At 37.2% G+C, this 18922-nt stretch overlaps 1 protein-coding gene across 1 annotated transcript; it reads right to left on the bottom strand.

Annotated features, from left to right (window-relative positions):
* Positions 1-3641: 3641 nt before the first annotated feature.
* On the bottom strand, positions 3642-17966 carry LOC106086391 (frizzled-4). The gene is made up of 3 exons (XM_013251048.2): positions 16359-17966; positions 13769-14016; positions 3642-5033 (listed from the first exon to the last, which is right to left on the bottom strand). The coding sequence occupies exons 1-3, from the start codon at positions 17339-17341 to the stop codon at positions 4264-4266; spliced, it is 2001 nt and encodes a 666-aa protein (XP_013106502.1). The 5' UTR covers positions 17342-17966; the 3' UTR covers positions 3642-4263.
* Positions 17967-18922: the final 956 nt, after the last annotated feature.

Below are 18922 nucleotides of genomic sequence, written 5' to 3'. Positions count from 1 at the left end.
GGAAATACGAATTTGATCTCTTTTTCACGTTGTTGTTATAAAGCAGACCCAGTTACTAGTTGTTTTTGTATAACTGACCGACAAGGTGGCTAGCTTATACCTATGTACATACCTACTAATTCATTACATAGAACTGCACATACGCATCTATTTACCACCTATCGACCGTTGAACTTAACCTCGGTTGTCACACATTTTATAAAATTCTTATGTGCCTTTATATAAAGCAGGGGTTCCCAACCTGTTAGTCCATCTCATACTTTTTTTTCTTTCGCGGTTACAATTAAGAATTTATAATTGAATTTATAATTAGATTACTCTTTCATATTATTTTTATTGTTTTGGTTTATATATTTTTTTTTATATATACATTTTTTTTATAATTACCTATGGATATCTATTTGATAATCTTGAGTCTGATCAACTAATCTTGGGCTTGAAAGTATACGGTCATATTATAGAGAAAAGAAAAGAAAGAGGCCTAGGATATGTTGTCTGTTTTAGTTAAGCTAGTGAGTTTCAGTAATTTGGAATAATATTTTCCTCGGACTAAGGTCCAAATCTAGATTGTAAGAAGGAGAATGAATTGTTTTAATAAAATGTCTAACTTTGCAATGAACCGCTGAACTTTTAAACCGAATGTCTGATTTCCTCTAAACAGCCGGATATATTTGCAGGGGAACCGAAGTGGGTTCATCTAGGAATCTGATATGGTGCAACTGATGAACAGGATGGGCGGGCAGTGTGCAGTAACACCCAAATGCACACCAAAGCTAGGATAAAAGTCGTTGTGAAGTGCCTCTTGTGTCCTATTTTCTATCTCCACACTTCATTTAAACTCGAAGCACGCTTTACTATCTAATTTTTAAACGTAGCAGCTGAAGGTTGGAAAGCAGCAAGACCCCATCCCACCGACGAGCAATAAGGCTGGTAACCTGCGTGCTTCCGCTAGGCTTTCCTTCCCAAAAACATTTTGAATTTGACTCTTGCGGGTGCAAAATTCAAATTTAGGTACAACCAAAAGTTGCATGCTACACAGTATAAATGCTCTCTACGCCTGGCGCTATTGACCTCAACATGGAATGTTTGGATCTTCCCTTCTCTCAGTGAAACAGAGAGTTTTCCAAGGCGGGGTGATACTCCGAGATTGTTTAACCTCTACCTATCCTCCATACTGCAACCTCCAGACGCCATTGAGATATTATCATATTCGAACGGTTGCAGTTGTTGTAGTGTAGTTGCAGCTACTCCGTATAGAGCATTCCAATACCCGCAACCTGTGGAGCTACCAACAGGTAGCTCCCTGCTAAGCTTCTCGTGATAACGAAGAATAGCAAACAGATTGTAGCTTTAAGTTCCAATCTGTGTGATGCTTGTTGATTGTTGTCGCATCCACATTTGCATGTGGAGGAGACGATCCACGTCAAGCTCTTAGAGGCGAGCAAGCTCGTTCCGGTTTATACGACCGTTCACCGGGGAACGTGATGACCAATGGTTATTAAAAGGCGCCAATATCTCGCCCTGTCGATCATCATAGGCACTCACTATTTAAGCAAGAGCCGGTGCCACCCGGCCGCTCACCGCCGATTTTCCGCGACTGCAGTTGCAGCTACTCCGTAAGGAGCTTTAAACTATCCGCAACCTGACGACGCGCCTGGTAGCTCTTAGCTAAGTTTCTCGTGATAACTAAGAACACCACACAGATTGGAGCTCAAAGTTCCACCCTGGGTGATGCTAATAGTCATCCCGTGCCAGGATGACGGACAGTTGTACGATCATGCCATCAGGTTCGGCAGTTCGTCTGCCAAAATTTCGAAACTCGGTTAAGACCGTTCTGGATTCTGCATACATGATTCCATTCAATGTTGTTGTAGCTGTGTGTTGTACACTGAGGGGGCAGCCCTTGCCGATGAAGGACTCCTATGAAAAAATCCGGTAAGTACAATGGGCTGCGGTGATGCTCTCACTAAAGCTAGCGCCATTTGCCATGTAAATCCTTTGAACAAGGAGCCGATTAAACTTAAATCGAACGGCACTCATTAAAATGTGTGAAGTTTGCTCTCGAAATTTACAAATGAAATTCTTGCCGAGTATGGTCGAAAAGAGCTATTTATAAATTTCGTCATTCTGTTGTGTGTTGTTGCCCATCTCAGATCTAGATCATCTAGATCCATTTTGAGGCTTCTGGAGCTGATTAAACTTGAATCGAACTGCACTCATAGATATGTGTGCAGTTTGCTCTCGAAATTTACAAATGAAATTCTTGCCGAATGTGGTCGAAAAGAGCCATTTATAAATTTCGTCATGCTGTTGTGTGTTGTTGCCCATCTCAGATCTATATCCACTTTGAGGCTTTTGAGCGTTGGATTCATAAGAACAGAAACACACGCATTGTTGTTAATTTGCATTTGGTTGATTGGTCGGGATTTACAAACCACCGTAGCATAGAGGTTAGCATGTCCGCCTATGAACGCGTGGGTTCGAATCCGAAGATTATCATGAAATTTTCATATTGCTGGCGACATTTGTGAGGTACTATGCCATGTAAAAACTTCTCCTTAAAAGAGGTGTCGCACTGCAGCACACCGTTCGGACTTGGCTATAAAAAGGAGGTCCCTTATCATTGAGCTTAAATGAATTGGACTGCAATCATTTTCTAAGTTTTTTATTTTTAATTGACTAGTTTTTTAAATTATGTTAGAAAAAGTACGTCTTATGCATAGTGTGATTATTTATAGGCCTGATGGCTTCACATTGCATGAAATGAAATAAATAAATAAATATGTGAGAAGTTTTCCCCTGTTCCTTAATGGAATGTTCATGGGCAAATTTTGTATACACAATTTATTATTTTCAACTGTGTAAGTGTGCCCATCACTGATCTAGAGCGCGAGGTTCAACGCAACAAGAGAGAACCCCTAGATCGATCGGCATATTAATCTGGTCTAGACAACATTCATGCAGACACAGTAGCAAATGCTTTGAATAGCTACCGGCTGAATGTGATCCTTGGGGAACCACCGCCACACATTGCACTTGAAGAAATTGACCTCCCATGGCAAACCAGAGTAGTTCTGGCTCAATTACGATCTGACAGAATTAGCCGCTTCAACTCTTACAGAGTTAGGAATAATGCCGACCTGCAGGATGTATGTCCCGTTTACGACCTGGGACGAGACGATACACAACAAGCCAATCTTAGTGGCAAGGGGTAGATTAATATATGCACCCTCTTTTCAACCTAACCTAACCCAATGTTTTTAAGCAGTAGAATTCGGATACCATGTTAAGCGTAGGTTTTATTTCTGACACTACGCTGAAGCAAAGACGCCAACTCACCAACCGTTATGAGTACGCATCCAAACCTAATTGTACTCGGTCCATCAAGTAGCAAATTAAAGACACACTTCTTCTCTCGATTTGTCTGAAGGGATCAGTTGGCCTATAAAAGTAATAACGTCTTGAATTTATAAATTCATTGTTTTTTCGGATCTCCTAGTTATGGTTATTGAAAAGGACACTTGGTAATTTATACATTAAAAACATTCAGTTTTTATTAGTAAATTTAAAAATATAATTTAGTATGGATAAATACATATATGTATGTGTGTAAATGTAGAATTTTACATGAATGATATACATAAATTCGAATGTATATGCTCCATATTGATATTTTAGGGTTTTTACACTTTTCGTGTATATATAAAAATAAATATTTCTTAAAATTAATGGCACATTTCTTATACGTTTAACATATATTATAATTTAAGTACATTTGCACAAGCTTTACAAAAAAATCAAATACAAGGACTTGGATTTTCTCAAAGAAAAAATAGCCTTCTTAAGTGAATTTATTGAAACTTTATGTAGTTCATTAAGGCACGTGGCGTCGTATGCATGTTCTTGTTAAGTAAAAAGTTCACAATTCCTTAGAACTAAAAACAATGCAAAAAGTTTACAAACAACATCGAATATATCATTCATTAAAATTTCATTAGAAAAAGAATTTTGTAGAATAAATATTTTGTTCATAAAATTCCATATATGGAAACACTGTTTGTTTTCTTTTTTTATTGAAAACATCATGTGTGGTGTATAGGCTTTTCGATATAGCCATGTAAACAAAGGCTTTTTGCGGATACAAGACTATAAACAAATAATTAGGAATAGTACAAATACTATATAGTTGCTAGTTGAAGGCAATACATTGATGCATATCACAGACTTATCTATCTTCTTAAAACAGAATGTCCAAATTCGATGTTAAAGAATGGTTTCGTCGCCATAGTGGTGAACTGCATTCGCCCCTTTTTTGCCCGTGGAGCTCATATAGAAGTGAGCAGAATGCTTTGGGACATATTTGTTGTGTCCCAATGAAGAATTCGGATGATGTTTCAATACGATTCCATAGTTTTTGTGTGATTTTGTTGGTGTTATGGGGGGATTTTTTGGCTGCCGTACGGAATGATAGGATACCGTACTGTACGCTTTGCTAGTTGTTCGACAACTTGAATTGTTTGTTCCAGCAAACGATTGAGAGGTCGGTGGAGGACTGCTGATAGCGCTTGTTTTGGGAGCGGTTTTGGCGACATGGCTTTTGTACATTGAAGATACTTTGGGAACTAAAATCCAGGCAGAACAAATTATAGGCAGCGATAATTCCATAAAGGTCTTTGTCATGAAGGGCCACATGGGCGTCTCCCCGTTCAAAGCTACATTACTTCTGTTGGGCATGATATAAGGCGAAAGATTAATCCACACATCAATGTTGGCAAACTCATAAATAACTGCCAAAAGTAATACGGCAAATGGAACACAGTATATGAATAAGAATGAACCGGAAATACTGCATTTGTTTTGCATAATTATTTGCAAAGTTGTTGAGTTTGTGCTTCGTACAATCTCTTTGTTACGACGATGAACCAAGTATCCCGAGGCCAAATTCATTGCTCCAAATATCCAATAGCAAAATAATGGAGTTGCAACAAGAATCTGTAAGCCTTTTTCTGATTGATTGCCCACGAAACAAATACCTGAAATAGGGAATATAACATTTTATGAAAAAATAGTATTGTCTTGTAAACTGCAAATGGTTATATACGTCTCACAATTACATTGCGTTGGCTGATTTTGCCACACACTAGTTTTTAGATGTATATTCTACTAGCTGGGAATGCACTACACATCTTGTGAGAGACAGTTCTGTTTTCATTTTGCTCCAATAATTTTCTGGTTATTTACAATAAAATATAACAAAAGTTCATCACTGTTTGTCTATTTCCACGTGAAATTGTATCTGACACAATATCTGTTTGTTTTGAGAAAAACTGTCCTGTATATTATCAAATAAAAGCAAACATTTTATTTTGGTTTTGAATCAATTGAAATAAACAAAATCAGTGCAGTGCGGTACACACATACATACATAAAAAAGAAAAATACATTCTGTGCTCAAAAGAACGCCAACAACAAAAATATTATGTCTCAGCTAAGTGAATCGTTTCAAGAGAAACTGATGGCTGACATTACATACGCCAACAATCAGCTTGAAGAAGAGCTGGTGGCTAAGTTAACGGGATCGTCAAAGAGGGAGAGAGATGATTCGTCAAATCCAGAGAGCAAAGCGAAAACACCTAAGCTGGCTCGATATGAAAGAGATATAATACATGAAATGGAAGTGCGCTTTGAGAGGCAGTGGACGATGTTCAAAGAAGCTCTTAAAGAAACTGAAGAGAGATTGAACGCGTCCATGAATAAGAGATTTGAAGAAGTGGAACTGAAGCTGTTAAATTATGTAGATACACACATACAACGAATTGAGGCAAAGTCAAACGAAATAAATGAACGACTACTGAAAGCTGAAACTGAATGTGCAGAAATAGTTAGCATGAGAGAAGATATAAAAAACCTTCGAGCCCATCTAGCAAAACAAGAAAACTTGGCGGTATCATGCGATCTTCGTGTTAATGGCATCCCTTGTTACCCGTCGGAGAATTTAGATCATATTTTTGACTGTATATGTAAGGCACTGAATGTAGCAACACCTCCATATAAGTCAATATATCGATTGAAAGGTAAAAGAGGAAACAATAGCCCTGATACTACTATAATTGTTCAACTTTTAACGCCATTCGTGAAAAACTATATCTTAAAGATGCTGGCACAGTTCAGAAAAAAATTTAATGGTCAATTATGTTTACATCACATTGGTTTTGATTCCAATCAATGTGTATACATCAATGAAAATCTTACTTCGACGAATTTTAAAATCTTGCAAACGGGTATTAAATTGAAAAGACAGAAAAAAATCACCTCGATCTACTCTTTTCGCGGCTTAATATATGCCAAGACTGCCCCAACACTGAGCCAATTCATATTGCAAACGAGGTAGATTATGACCAGTTTTTTCGTCATGCTATTGATACTGTTTAATGTCTTTCCAAACTATATTTTTTCAAACCAATCTTTTGCATATTTTTTAATTTTTTTATTAGCGAAAATAGTAATACATATTTTAACGAATTCATTACAAAATTCTCCTTCATTTCAAATTCTCAAATTGAAAGCGTTGCCACTTCTAATAAATGTCTTTAACCAATAGTACTTTGGGTTCCAATAACGGATCATATTACATGATTAAAGTACTCTGTAGACAGAAAACTGGCCTGAATATCTGTCATATTAATGCACAAAGCCTGAAAAGGAAAATAGATGAATTTCGGCACAATTTCGAAATGTCCGGAGTTGACATAATATGTGTGAGTGAAACCTGGTTTAATTCTTCTATTACTGACAGCATAATAAGTGTTGAAGGATATAATGTATATAGAAATGATCGAAGCTCCCTTGGAGGTGGTGTGGCGTTATATGTAAAGAATAACTTACCCTGCAAAGTAATTTTTAAATCTGAACAAAATGAGAAAATTGAATCAATCTTTGTCGAGCTTGTTATTAATACCCGTAAAATTCTATTGGGTTGTGCATATAGACCAAATTGTCATATACCGTATGAATGTATTTTCGACACTATCCTTGATATTTCTGTGCACTACGATGATGTTATAATAGCCGGCGATCTCAATTCTAACCTTTTAAAGGAAAAAACACTTATTGAGTCGTTTAACTCCATGGGATTGTATGGGGTAAATACTACAATACCAACTCACTATACAACAACTTCGAACAGCCTGATTGACATATTTCTTGTTTCAAAATCTGATAATGTTCTACTATACGATCAGCTTAGTATGCCCTGTTTTTCTAAGCATGATCTCATATTTCTGACATATGATGCTGTGCACACACCAGAACAAAAACAGACAAGTTATTTTAACTTTAATAAAATAAATTATGATACACTTGCTTCTGAAATACACAACATTGATTGGAGTAAGATATATGACATTTATTCTACTGATGATCAGTTAACGTTTCTTAGTGAAAATCTATTGTATCTTCTTGACTGCACCGTACCTATATGCACACCACGTCCTCGAAAAGCTCAGAACTGTTGGTTTAGTGAGTCAATTAAAAAATTAATTGACAAGAGAGATTTGGCTTACAGACGATGGAAACGTTTTAAATGCCCAATGCTCCATGAAGAATACCGAGCACTCAGAACTGATGTAAATAAAACAATTAATCGCGCAAAAGCTGGCTATTACGCCAACAAATTCCGCCAAGCTACCGATTCCAAAAAAAAGTGGAAAACAATACGAGAAATTGGTGTCGGGTCCACTCCTATAGTTGAAATTGATGCAAATCCTGACGAACTGAACGCATCTTTCCTAAACAGCACAACATATCTTGAAGATAATAATATAGAAACAAACCCAATAAATGTCATATCAAACACACCAGCATTTCCTGACTTTACAACTTTTGAATTTGCATGTATACGGCCTATTGATGTTTATGAGGGTTGCATGAGTATAAAATCAAATGCAGTTGGTTTGGATAACCTACACCCAAAATTCATAAAATCCACCTTACCATACACACTGTCGTATATCACATACTTCTTCAACACAATTCTAACAACTGGCATATATCCGACCACATGGAAACATTCAAAAGTTATACCTGTGCCAAAATCGAAAAATGGAAATGAATATCGTCCCATATCAATTCTGCCTTTCTTCTCAAAAGCTTTTGAAAAGATAATTCACAAGCAAATAAGCGCATACTTAAACGAGCATCGCCTCTTATCCAGCAAACAGTCTGGCTTTAGGCCAAGACACAGCTGTGTTACTGCTTTAATCGATGTTACCGAAGATATTAGGTCAAATATTGATGATGGACTGGCTACTTGCCTAGTACTGTTGGATCACTCAAAAGCTTTTGACTGTGTTAACCATGAGCTGTTGTGCTTGAAACTGAAGCACTATTTTAATTTTTCTGCATCTGCTGTGTTGTTAGTTAAAAACTATCTCTGCCAAAGAACTCAGTCGGTTGTAATCAAGGATATAATGTCCAAATCTCTTCAATTGAATAAGGGTGTACCGCAGGGTTCGATTTTGGGACCACTGCTTTTCTCGATGTACATAAATGACCTACCACCACGGCTCAGATACTCCTCTATACATATATACGCTGATGATGTCCAGCTCTATCTGAGTTTTGCTAAACCTGAAATACGTCAAGGTTTTTTAAAAATAAATGAAGATTTGGGCATTATTTCCAACTGGGCTCATGCCAACTATCTTAACATAAACCCTAAAAAATCAAACTGCATCTTAATTTCAAATCGCAACCATAATATTATTACTGAAGAACATATATTAATTGGTGAGCAACACATACAGCTAGTCGAAAAGGCTAAAAATCTTGGTATAACTTTCAATAACTCACTGACATGGACCGATCACATAGTTGCGACTACTGGAAAAATATTTGGTATGCTAAGAACACTGTACCAAATACAATCGTTTACGCCAAAACACATTCGCCTCCTTTTGGCTAAAACGTACTTACTGCCTGTGCTCTGCTATGGAAGTGAACTGTTTAGTAAATGTGACTCTAGGAGCACTAGACGACTGGAGACAGCTCACAATGCAATAATAAGATATGTTCATGGCCTAAATCGATACGAGAGCTGTTCACCCTATGAAAAAAGCATATGCAATATGAAATTTGGCGATTTTCTAGATATAAAAAATCTGTTACTATTGCATAAAATCATTTATGAAAAATGTCCAGAATACCTGTACCAAAAGCTGCAGTTTGGGAGAACAAACAGAAGGATACTATTGGTGATGCCTCGATATCGTCTTTTGATATCACAATGGCAATATCTAACAAATGCGATCCGCCTATGGAACTCACTACCCTTGTCAATACAATCTATTTGCAACGCAAATTCATTTAAAAAAGCTTTACAGAAAAATCTTTAAATAATCTTAATATTGATAATGTCTTAATTAAATAATGTTTATATTGTCAAAATTATTTGTTAATTAATTATATATTACAAATGTTACTTTATATACTACTAATCTCTGTTGAACTGTGTTAAATGTCATTGATATCTCACATACAGTAATTATAAGATCATTGTTATCTTGTTGTATGTGAAAACGAACAAATAAATCTAAATCTAAATCTAAATCTGGCCAGGGCTCGCTCCGCCTTCTTTCACTTTCTTATTTTATCTGAACCCTATACTGCCACGGTTAGGAAAAAAAGTGGATATCAGATTCATACTCTACTCCTAAAAACCTCATTTGAGCTACATATTGCTATAGTCGGTATATATGTGTGTTTCAGGGGGAATATATTAGATAAGACCCCTTTTTGCCATAATCCACCAATATGTCCAGTTTGAGGGGTACGTGGAGTAGGGCGGTCACCCACGCACTTAGCCCTGAACAAATATCAGTATGTTCTCTAATGTTTAATTCCTTTTATTTGAGCAGCATTTGCAATTGGTATAGGGGGAGTTTATGGGAAGAGACTAAAATTGGATATCAAATTCGCTTTTTACTATCAAATTCCTATAATTTATTGCCATAGTAGGCAAACAAGGTCGGTTTGAAAGGAGTTAAGGGGCGGACCCCAAATACTTGGTCTCAAAATTGGATATCAAATTCCACATTCAAAATCATATTTCAATGCTACCACTTGAGATAGCACATTTTTAAAGAACCGCAGGTTCTCCTGTATCCATCCCAATTTGAGGTTTAAAAGTTTACTCTACTACCAAAGACCTTTTTTTGCTGTCCTATTCTATCCTAATCGACCTTCATATATTATTTTTTAATTCCTTTTTTGCGTAGGATAGGTGGGGGGGGGGGGGGGGATTGCCCTCTGTCACATCCTTTCATTTGAGAAAAATATATTCTCGGTCGTCCTACATGACTGTTTGGTGTTGTTTTTATTTTGAGGAGAGGGTCGCTCCCCCAACGCTAAGACCCAAAAGGCAATTTATTTCAGTCCTTTATTGTTGCGATATACATGTCCTGCTGAATGGCTGGACGTGACCCGGATTCTTGAATCGTTATATTAACATTAGATTCGAACTCTACTAAAATAGACCTTTCTTTTGATTCACATATTGTCCCGCTCGAACTACACGTTCTATTGAAGAATATTTAGTGGGTGGGCCGGTCCCAGATTCTATCCCAAATTTGTATACAAAATTCGTAGTCAACTCCCAAAGACCTTTCATTTGATACACATTGGACATTAATGCCCCTTTAAGATGTTTTAGGGTTGGGGAGGCCCGTAGACATCTTGGACCAAATTCTTATAACAGATGAGTACTCAACTTCCAAACACCTTTCATTTGATATCCATATTGTCCCAATTGGTAAATAAGCCCTGCTGGGGGGTTTTGTGGGTTGGGGAGGCGCTTATGATACCAAGGAATACATTTTTACATCCGTCTTACTCTACTTTTAAATACCTTTCATTTGATATCCATATTGTCTCAATTAGTAAATATGGCCTGTTGAGACGTTTTGGGGGGTGGGGAGACCCCTTAGACACCAAGGAATAAATTTTTATGTCAGATTTGTACTCTACTTTTAAATACCTTTCATTTGATAACCATATTGCCTGTTAGGGGGCTTTTTGGGGGGTTGGGGAGCCCCCCCGAAGACTTTGGACGAAATTTGTATACCAAGTTCGTATTCTACTCTTAAATACCTTTCGTTTGACACCCATATTGTCCCAATCGGTAAACATGTCCCTGGGGGGGCACTCTAGTTTAAATCAACAAACTAATTTATGGGTTGATTATGGATATCAAAACAATTTTAGTTGAGTTGCCAACGGATAAATTTGTTCTTGTATAGCATTGCATACTTATTTACAAATAGTTTAAAAAACGCTGATATTGAATAATACTGACAAACATTTCCAACTAATTACACCCACCACCCTAGGATGGGGGTATACTAATCTAATCGTTCCGTTTGTACACTTCGAAATATTGATCTGAGATCCAACGATCCAAGAATAGGAAAAAGATATAAACGTACTAATATTCATGCGTTATATATATTTTTTTGTAAAAGTAACAGTGCTTTGATGTTTAAAACGTTTGCAAAATCCACTCTATACAATTTTTTCCGAAATGCAGAAGTACTTTCGAATCGTCCCAGTCCATAGACATATTTAGGTTAGATTTATATGCTACTTCGAGTCGATGCTTGCTTCTTGAATCACAGTTTGTAAACAATTCGCTTCCATATCGGCATAAGATAGGACTCGGCCAAAAATGTGCGAATGTGAATGGGTTTAAAATGTTGATTAAATAAAACACCCAAATTTGTTGTCTTAGAGACTTGGGAAATACTTTGATTATCAATCTTTACCAATTTCTCGCACGTAATTGCATTGGTTTGTCTATTTATCAGTAAGAAGTTTGATTTTTTTAGGGTTAATGCTAAGATGGTTTGCTGTGGCCCATGTGTGGATTAGTAGTGTTCCCGGTAACGTTTCGTGATTGACGCAGTTGAAGGCCTTTAAGTGGTGAAGTAGGACTAGAGGTGTTATGAGCCCGTCATCAATACTCTATCGTATGTTTTTAGCAACATCAACTAAGGACGTGATACAGCTTTGTTTAGAATGAAATCCAGATTGATGTACAGTGAGTAATTTATGTCGCTGCAAATGTTCCCCTATTTGTATATGTATAATGCGTTCCAACTCATTATACCGGGTCAACCCGGCACGTACAACCGGATTGTAGTCGGTAATTGCAATTTGTTTGATATTTTTAAATCTGAATTGATACGATCGCTTTGCTTACGCTATAGTTTGTCCGTTTCTCATAACTCTCGACCGACTCACTATGATGTTGGAAGGAATTTCACTTCCCTACTTGACTTATTTGATCAGTTCCCCCAGTTTGATGAACTTTTCTGATCAAGTTTATTCTCCCTCTATATCTGATCATGGTATGATTTTCGCTTCATTTCTTTTGCATACTGAAATGTCTGAGGAGTTTGTAGAATTTCGGGACATTAATTGCATAGACCATTTGATGATGCTTTCATATTTTTTAATTTCATAGATGTTGATGACAAATGTAATTTTTTATGAAATCTTTTCAATGAATGAATGAATTGTACCCGTTGTGAGGAAGACAATTCGCTATGACACTTATTCATGGATGAACTCTTAGTGACATTGTTTATGCTAGATCTCTAAAGGAAATGACGTTCTCTGCTTTTCAATTGCAACGTTCGACTCGAAAGTGGCGAGTTTATTGTAGATTGCGTAATAAAGCTTAAAGTGATATACGTAAGAGTTAGATTTAAATGCGAAACTTTTTTTAAGATTTTTACAGGCTTAGATTCAAGTGGAATATGGAGGGTACTTAAGGCAGCCTAATGAATGCGTCGGATGTGATATTTCGTTGGTTATGCAAATCGAGACTGTGAGTATGATTTCGATAACTTTGAGGAAGGGGCCGAATCATTCTCATTTCGTTCTTCAAATGAATTTTAATTGCTTGAGGCTTTATGTTGTATGTTTAACTCGAAATCTGTTGGCATAGATAACATATCTATACATTTCATAAATTTTATTTTTCCGTATATCTCTGATATATTGTTGGACTTTTTAAACTGTATCTTGATGAAATCTGAATTTCCATCTGGTTGGAAAGTTGATAGGTTAATGCCGACGTCGAAGACAAGATTTGCCCGTAATCCGGATGATTATCGCCCTATTTCTATTGTCCCTGCTATGCCGAAGGTTATGCTTACACAGCCCATGAATGGGTGAAACCTCCCCTGTGTAGGCTTCTTGATTGGTGTAAGCATGATCTCGTAATGGGTAAACAACTTTTCCTTGCCTGGTTTCCCTCCAGGTACGTAGTTCTCTTGTCATTCTGGAGTTCTGTAAATGCCTGCACTTTATTGTCTTGGGCGCTGATTTCATTTTTCTGACGCTCTGCTGTCTTGTACAGGCGGGTTAGTCTATATCCATATTTGTGTCTCCATTTTCTTTCTCTCTTTTACCACAATGGATCTAAGGGCTCCGTGTGAAGCGAATAGCAACAGATACTGCTAGTCTCATACCCTTAAACCCAACCTATCCTAATCAACCTAACCTATCTTGTCAAGATATTTTTCTTATTTCTGATATTGATTGATGATGATTCCGGTTCAAATACGACTTTTTTAATAAATACTAAAAAAGCTTTAATTATTATTTTGAGTTTATAATATAAGGCATATTTTCTCATATTTCTCTGGGAAACTTCCATGAGATGTGCCAGAGTTAAAGCTTTGACCGCTGTTCTGCAGGTATAACTTACCCAATAATTCATCGGCATCAATAATTCTTCCAACTATAACTGCTGCAGTTTGAAATGCTGGTAAGCCCCAAGCCAAAAATCTCGCAAGATTACTGGTGGTAATGCTGCTTCCCATTTTGTACATGTTTCCTCGATATGATTTGGTTGTTGTATTGCTGATATTCGTAGAACTATAAGGGAAGCTATTAACCGAATCTGGACTATTACGTCGAACATCACGATGCCAGCCTAAGCATAAAATCGCCCACCTGAAATCAATTCAATATAGCTTAAATTAAGTTCTATTCAAAATTATAGTATTAAGTTTATTAATAAAAATGTTTAGTTTCTACAATAGCGTTCTTTCGCTTTGTTAAAAATTTTTTAAATGATAAATTACATTATGCAAACTAAAAAATCAAATAAAAGTATTCATAACAACTAAATGCGCGTTCGGCCGCGCCGATTCTTATATACACTCCACCTTGGAGTGTACAAGTTCTTTGAATGACCATTTCAAATATATAGAAGCAATATCACTTTATAGACCTATATGGGACATACTTGTCATGGCTGTTAGAAAAATGTCACCTCCAAAATTTCAGACAAATCGGATAATAATTGCGTTCACCAGAGGCTCAAGAAGTCAAATTGGAAGATAGGTTTTTATGGCAGCAATTTCAGGTTATGAATCGATGTAGACAGTTATTGAAAGTCAAGACAAAACGCTACGTGCAAAATTTCAGCAAAATAATAACTGCACCCTCTAGAAGTTCAAGAAGTCAAATCGGGAGATCGGTTTATATGGCAACTATATCAGGTTATGGACTGATTTACGAAATATTTGGCACAGTTGTTGTAAGTCATTCCAGAACGACACGGATAATAATTACGTTCTCTAGAAGGCCAAGAAGTCTAGCCGGGAGATCCGTTTAAAATGGAAGCTATGCATATCAGATTATGCATCGATTTGTGCCATACTTAACACAGTTGTTGGAAATCATTCTAAAATACTAGTCCAAGTGCAAAATTTCAATCAAATCGGTTGGAAATTACGCTTTCTTAAGGTTCAAGAAGTCTAATCTGAAGGTCGGGGTATATGGCAGCTATATCAGGTTATAGACCGATTTGACTCACTTTTTATCCCAACCAAACTACATTAATGAGAAGTATTTGTGTAAAATTTTAACCGCATAGCTTAACTTTGTCCCTCGAAAGTAAGCGTGCTTTGCAGACGGACGGACGTACCTAGATCGCCTTAAAATTTCATGACGATCAGGAATATAAATACTTTATGTAAAATCGACGAATATTTCGAGATTTTACAAACGGGATATCGAAAATAATGTACACCCATCCTACAATGGAGGATATTAAAAACACTTTGAAATATTAGTTGCGGAGTTGCTTTTGTTTCGTAGATCCTCTTCAATTACCAGATCTTTTGATAATTAGGCCTTGCTGCACTTAATGGGGTATCCCAAGACATGCCCTTGGTTTTTTTTATAAATGGTTATATTGGAACTAGTTAAATCTAAAAAAATTAAGTCCACAATCAAGCGTGTGGGAAGCCTTTGATTTTTATCTCGAACTTATCTTCACAAGTCCGACAAAATCAAAGGTTGAGTGGAAAAAAAAACGTGAGGGAAGAGTGAAAAAACGGGACTTATCTCTGAGGCTATGAATAGTACTCCGACAGTTGCAATACTCGGCAAAGCGGTAGCGTTCAGTGGTATGATCAAAGGTTTAATAACTTGGGAACATCAAAAATTCACATTCTGGTACATTCTACAAAGTAGCCGAGTTGGTAGCGTGCTCAGATTACCAGAGCGGGGATTGTGGATTCGATTCCCACCAGAGGCCTTGGTCTGGCCTGGACTCAACATTGTCTACGTGAGTCTGCCACTATTACCTAACGTAACCTGCAATTTGTTAAATCTGATTTAGAGACAGTCGGGTAAATTAACACAGTTTAAGGTTAATGAATGCCTTTGCGAACATACACCAGAGCCGATGATCGGCTTGCTGTGTTCTCCACCAATTCTAAAAAAAAACTTCAAAAGCCTAAGTTCCATTAAATGCCTCTAAGTTGGTTCAATTCTGATATAAGATCCTATCGCAATCGTTTGGACCTTTCTCTTGCGATGGCTGGGCTTTGGCATAGAATGGGCTCCAAAGTTCACAGTTCGCATGTCTAGATGTGCCTGTAATCATTTGTGTCGGGTGTAGGCCGCAAGTCATAGAAATCACCTTTTGGCAAATTTGCCCATGAACATTTAATTAAGGAACAAAGGGCAAACTTCGCACTTATCAATGAGTTCTGCCATGTTGAAGCTCAATGATAAGGGAGCTCCTTTTTATAACCGAGTTCGGACACGGCGTGCAGTAGTGTGACACCTCTTTGGGGAGAAGTTTTTACATGGCTTCTATGCATGGCATAGTACCTCACAAATGTCGCCATCATTGCGAGGGGATAATCACCGCTGAAATTTATTTTCTGCGGTGATTATCTGCGCTGCTGTGGCCTCCACCTTACTACTCTCTATAAATATCAGTCTCCTGTCGATTAAATTGTTATACTAACCACTGCCAGAAATTTTTTTTTACTTACCAAGCAGCAGCTGTCATTCCAAAGTAGTATCGTAGTAAAAATGTGGCAGCACATGTCCCATTAGAAAGTCCATCAACCAATAATAGGGAGACATTTGGCAGTTGTGGATCGAAACCACATGAAGTTGCTGTACGACCAGCCACAAAACGAACAGTCCATCCAATTACCACCATTATGTGACTCCACATCAACGGTGGCAGTACTCTTGTAGTCTGTGCTTCACTTGTGTTGAATGCATTTGTTTCTGCAAAAAGACAAGCAACTGCAAGTAATCCCAGACCCAACGCAGTATATGTCCAGGTGTTTGCCCAAATTTCCGCTTTGTGCTTTTCATTTGGACCAAATAAAATAGTGGCGTGGCATAAAGGAGCACAGCGAAAGGATCTATGTAATTTAACGTACAGCTTTGAACGGCCAGGGCATTCAAGCACAGGAACTGATGCTTCAATGGTTTGTTGTGGATTAACTTTTGCTGGTGTGTGTGCTGAATATGTGTCACCTACTGAATGCGTCTCCAGTACCTCTCCGGGTCCTTCCATGCACATAGTTTCTTGGTTGTTTTCTTTAGGAAATCTACTGCAATCTAGAGCAGGTGGCCAATGGTAACCAAATCCCTGAAGCACGGGATCACAGCGTGAGCGAACGCTTTCGCAAAGCGTACGGCATGGTCCTATTGGCACTGGGGCCTTCGGTGTGCACATTGGCACGTAAGTAGCGCATAGAAACAATTTTAACTGTGAACTGCACACATAGTCTATGAGTGGAGCGAAAGATTGTAATGTATATTCGGCTTCACTTTGAATTTCATTGCCAGCGAGATTTGGCATAGATGTTTCATTATATCCAATGTTACGACACAATTCTATACGTATTGGCTCGCATTGCCGGTCGTATTCGTTAATGGCAGTTACATACTTCCCAACTGGTACAAAAATTAATACCAATATAAAAAATCGCTCCATATTAGGCACATTTGTAAACATTCTTAGGAACGATGTTCAAATTCTTTTCTGGCTAACTTATATCTTTTAGAATACCAATTCATTATATGGACCCGAGAACTCGATTCGTTTCTTTGCGCTTATGAAAATAAACCAGTTTTATATCCAACCTGCATTCAATAATAGCTCGAACCGATGTATTTATGGTTAACTGGTTTTATCAGAAGCCTGCATGCAGAATTTATTTTATGGACTTTCGATGTGTCAATGTTCTGATTGTCTTAAAAAAACTGCTCTCGATGCCTTGTTAGCAGCCGTCAAACATGCATCCCCGAAATATATTTGTTTGGATTCAGTATAGTGTTAAGGAACCCATAGTAGCCGCTACACATTATTGATGTGTTACTTCTGCGAATGTATTGGCTTTGAAATGTCCATGTAAAACTTGAAATTCCACTTCTGAAAAATCGATGTGTGCATACTTTCCAAAAAAAAAAGAAATGTATGCAACCATTCCTCACGCAAATGTTCTAGGAAAATACTTTTTCCAACTGGCTCTGAGCATAGATATTATTTATTCTTTTTTCACATTAAAATCTGTAAGAATCTTAGGTCTTTACTTATCTACTTATTTTTGGTATATAAGATATAATCCGATAAATTGGGGTAAATAAAAAAATAACTGGTTAACTGGGTATAGAAAAGTCGATTTTCGACTAATCGATTATTCTTTTTATGTGATACTGATAACTTATGAAATCGAATAATGAACCTGAGACAAGGAATATAGACCCAGTGGGAAAATGGCGAATGTGTATTTTAGTACTGCAAAGATAAGACGGCTATTTTCAGTTGTTCGCGTGAGACCACCGTCATTAATTCACCTTGGGTATAGCCTATGATACAATTAAGAGGTAGTGTCGTTAGCACATCAACAAAAATTTACCCCCAACGAAACTACCTTGAGTGGCAAGTGTCAAAGTGGTTTTAAAAATAAACTTTGTTTTACAACGTATCTTCTTCAAATGTGTTCTATATTTGTATATTCATCATTATAACACTGTTTTGTTACTGATATGTGGAATATCGGATCAAATAGAAAAATTTTTAGATTTTAGAAAAAAAAAACGGCTGTGTAATCAAGCCTTTGACATTTAAATCTGCGGCTAAATCAAAACAAAAATAAAAAAATTGTACTCAGCTGTTCGCATGACCTCACCTTATAAGCGCATTCTGACTAGGTTAGGTTGAAATTTTTTCGATGCCACGCCCCTAAGTTGGTTATTGTCTGCTATTATGTCCCTACCTAAGTGCGAAAGCCGTAGCAAATGCTCCAAAGTCTCATAATCATCTTTCATCCTCATCTCATCTTCCCCGCATGCCCTACACATGTACAATTAAGATGTGGCGTCATTACACACGTACACAAATTTCTTTGCGTGTGTTGGCAAAACGTCGATCAGCTTGATGACAAGATGGCAGATTGCACCATATGTTGTTGTTGTACAAATTAACCCGCCTTTTGTTTCACCATGACTTTTTGACTGCAATGGCCACGCATAATGATGTGTCATGTAGACTTATCATTACTTTTTTAAATATACCCTTGAAAATATTTGCTCT

This window comes from Stomoxys calcitrans, chromosome 4, assembly GCF_963082655.1.
Source record: "Stomoxys calcitrans chromosome 4, idStoCalc2.1, whole genome shotgun sequence".
NCBI lineage: Eukaryota > Metazoa > Arthropoda > Insecta > Diptera > Muscidae > Stomoxys > Stomoxys calcitrans.
Note: the sequence above shows the minus strand (reverse complement) of the source record. Positions and strands in the feature narration are given on the sequence as shown.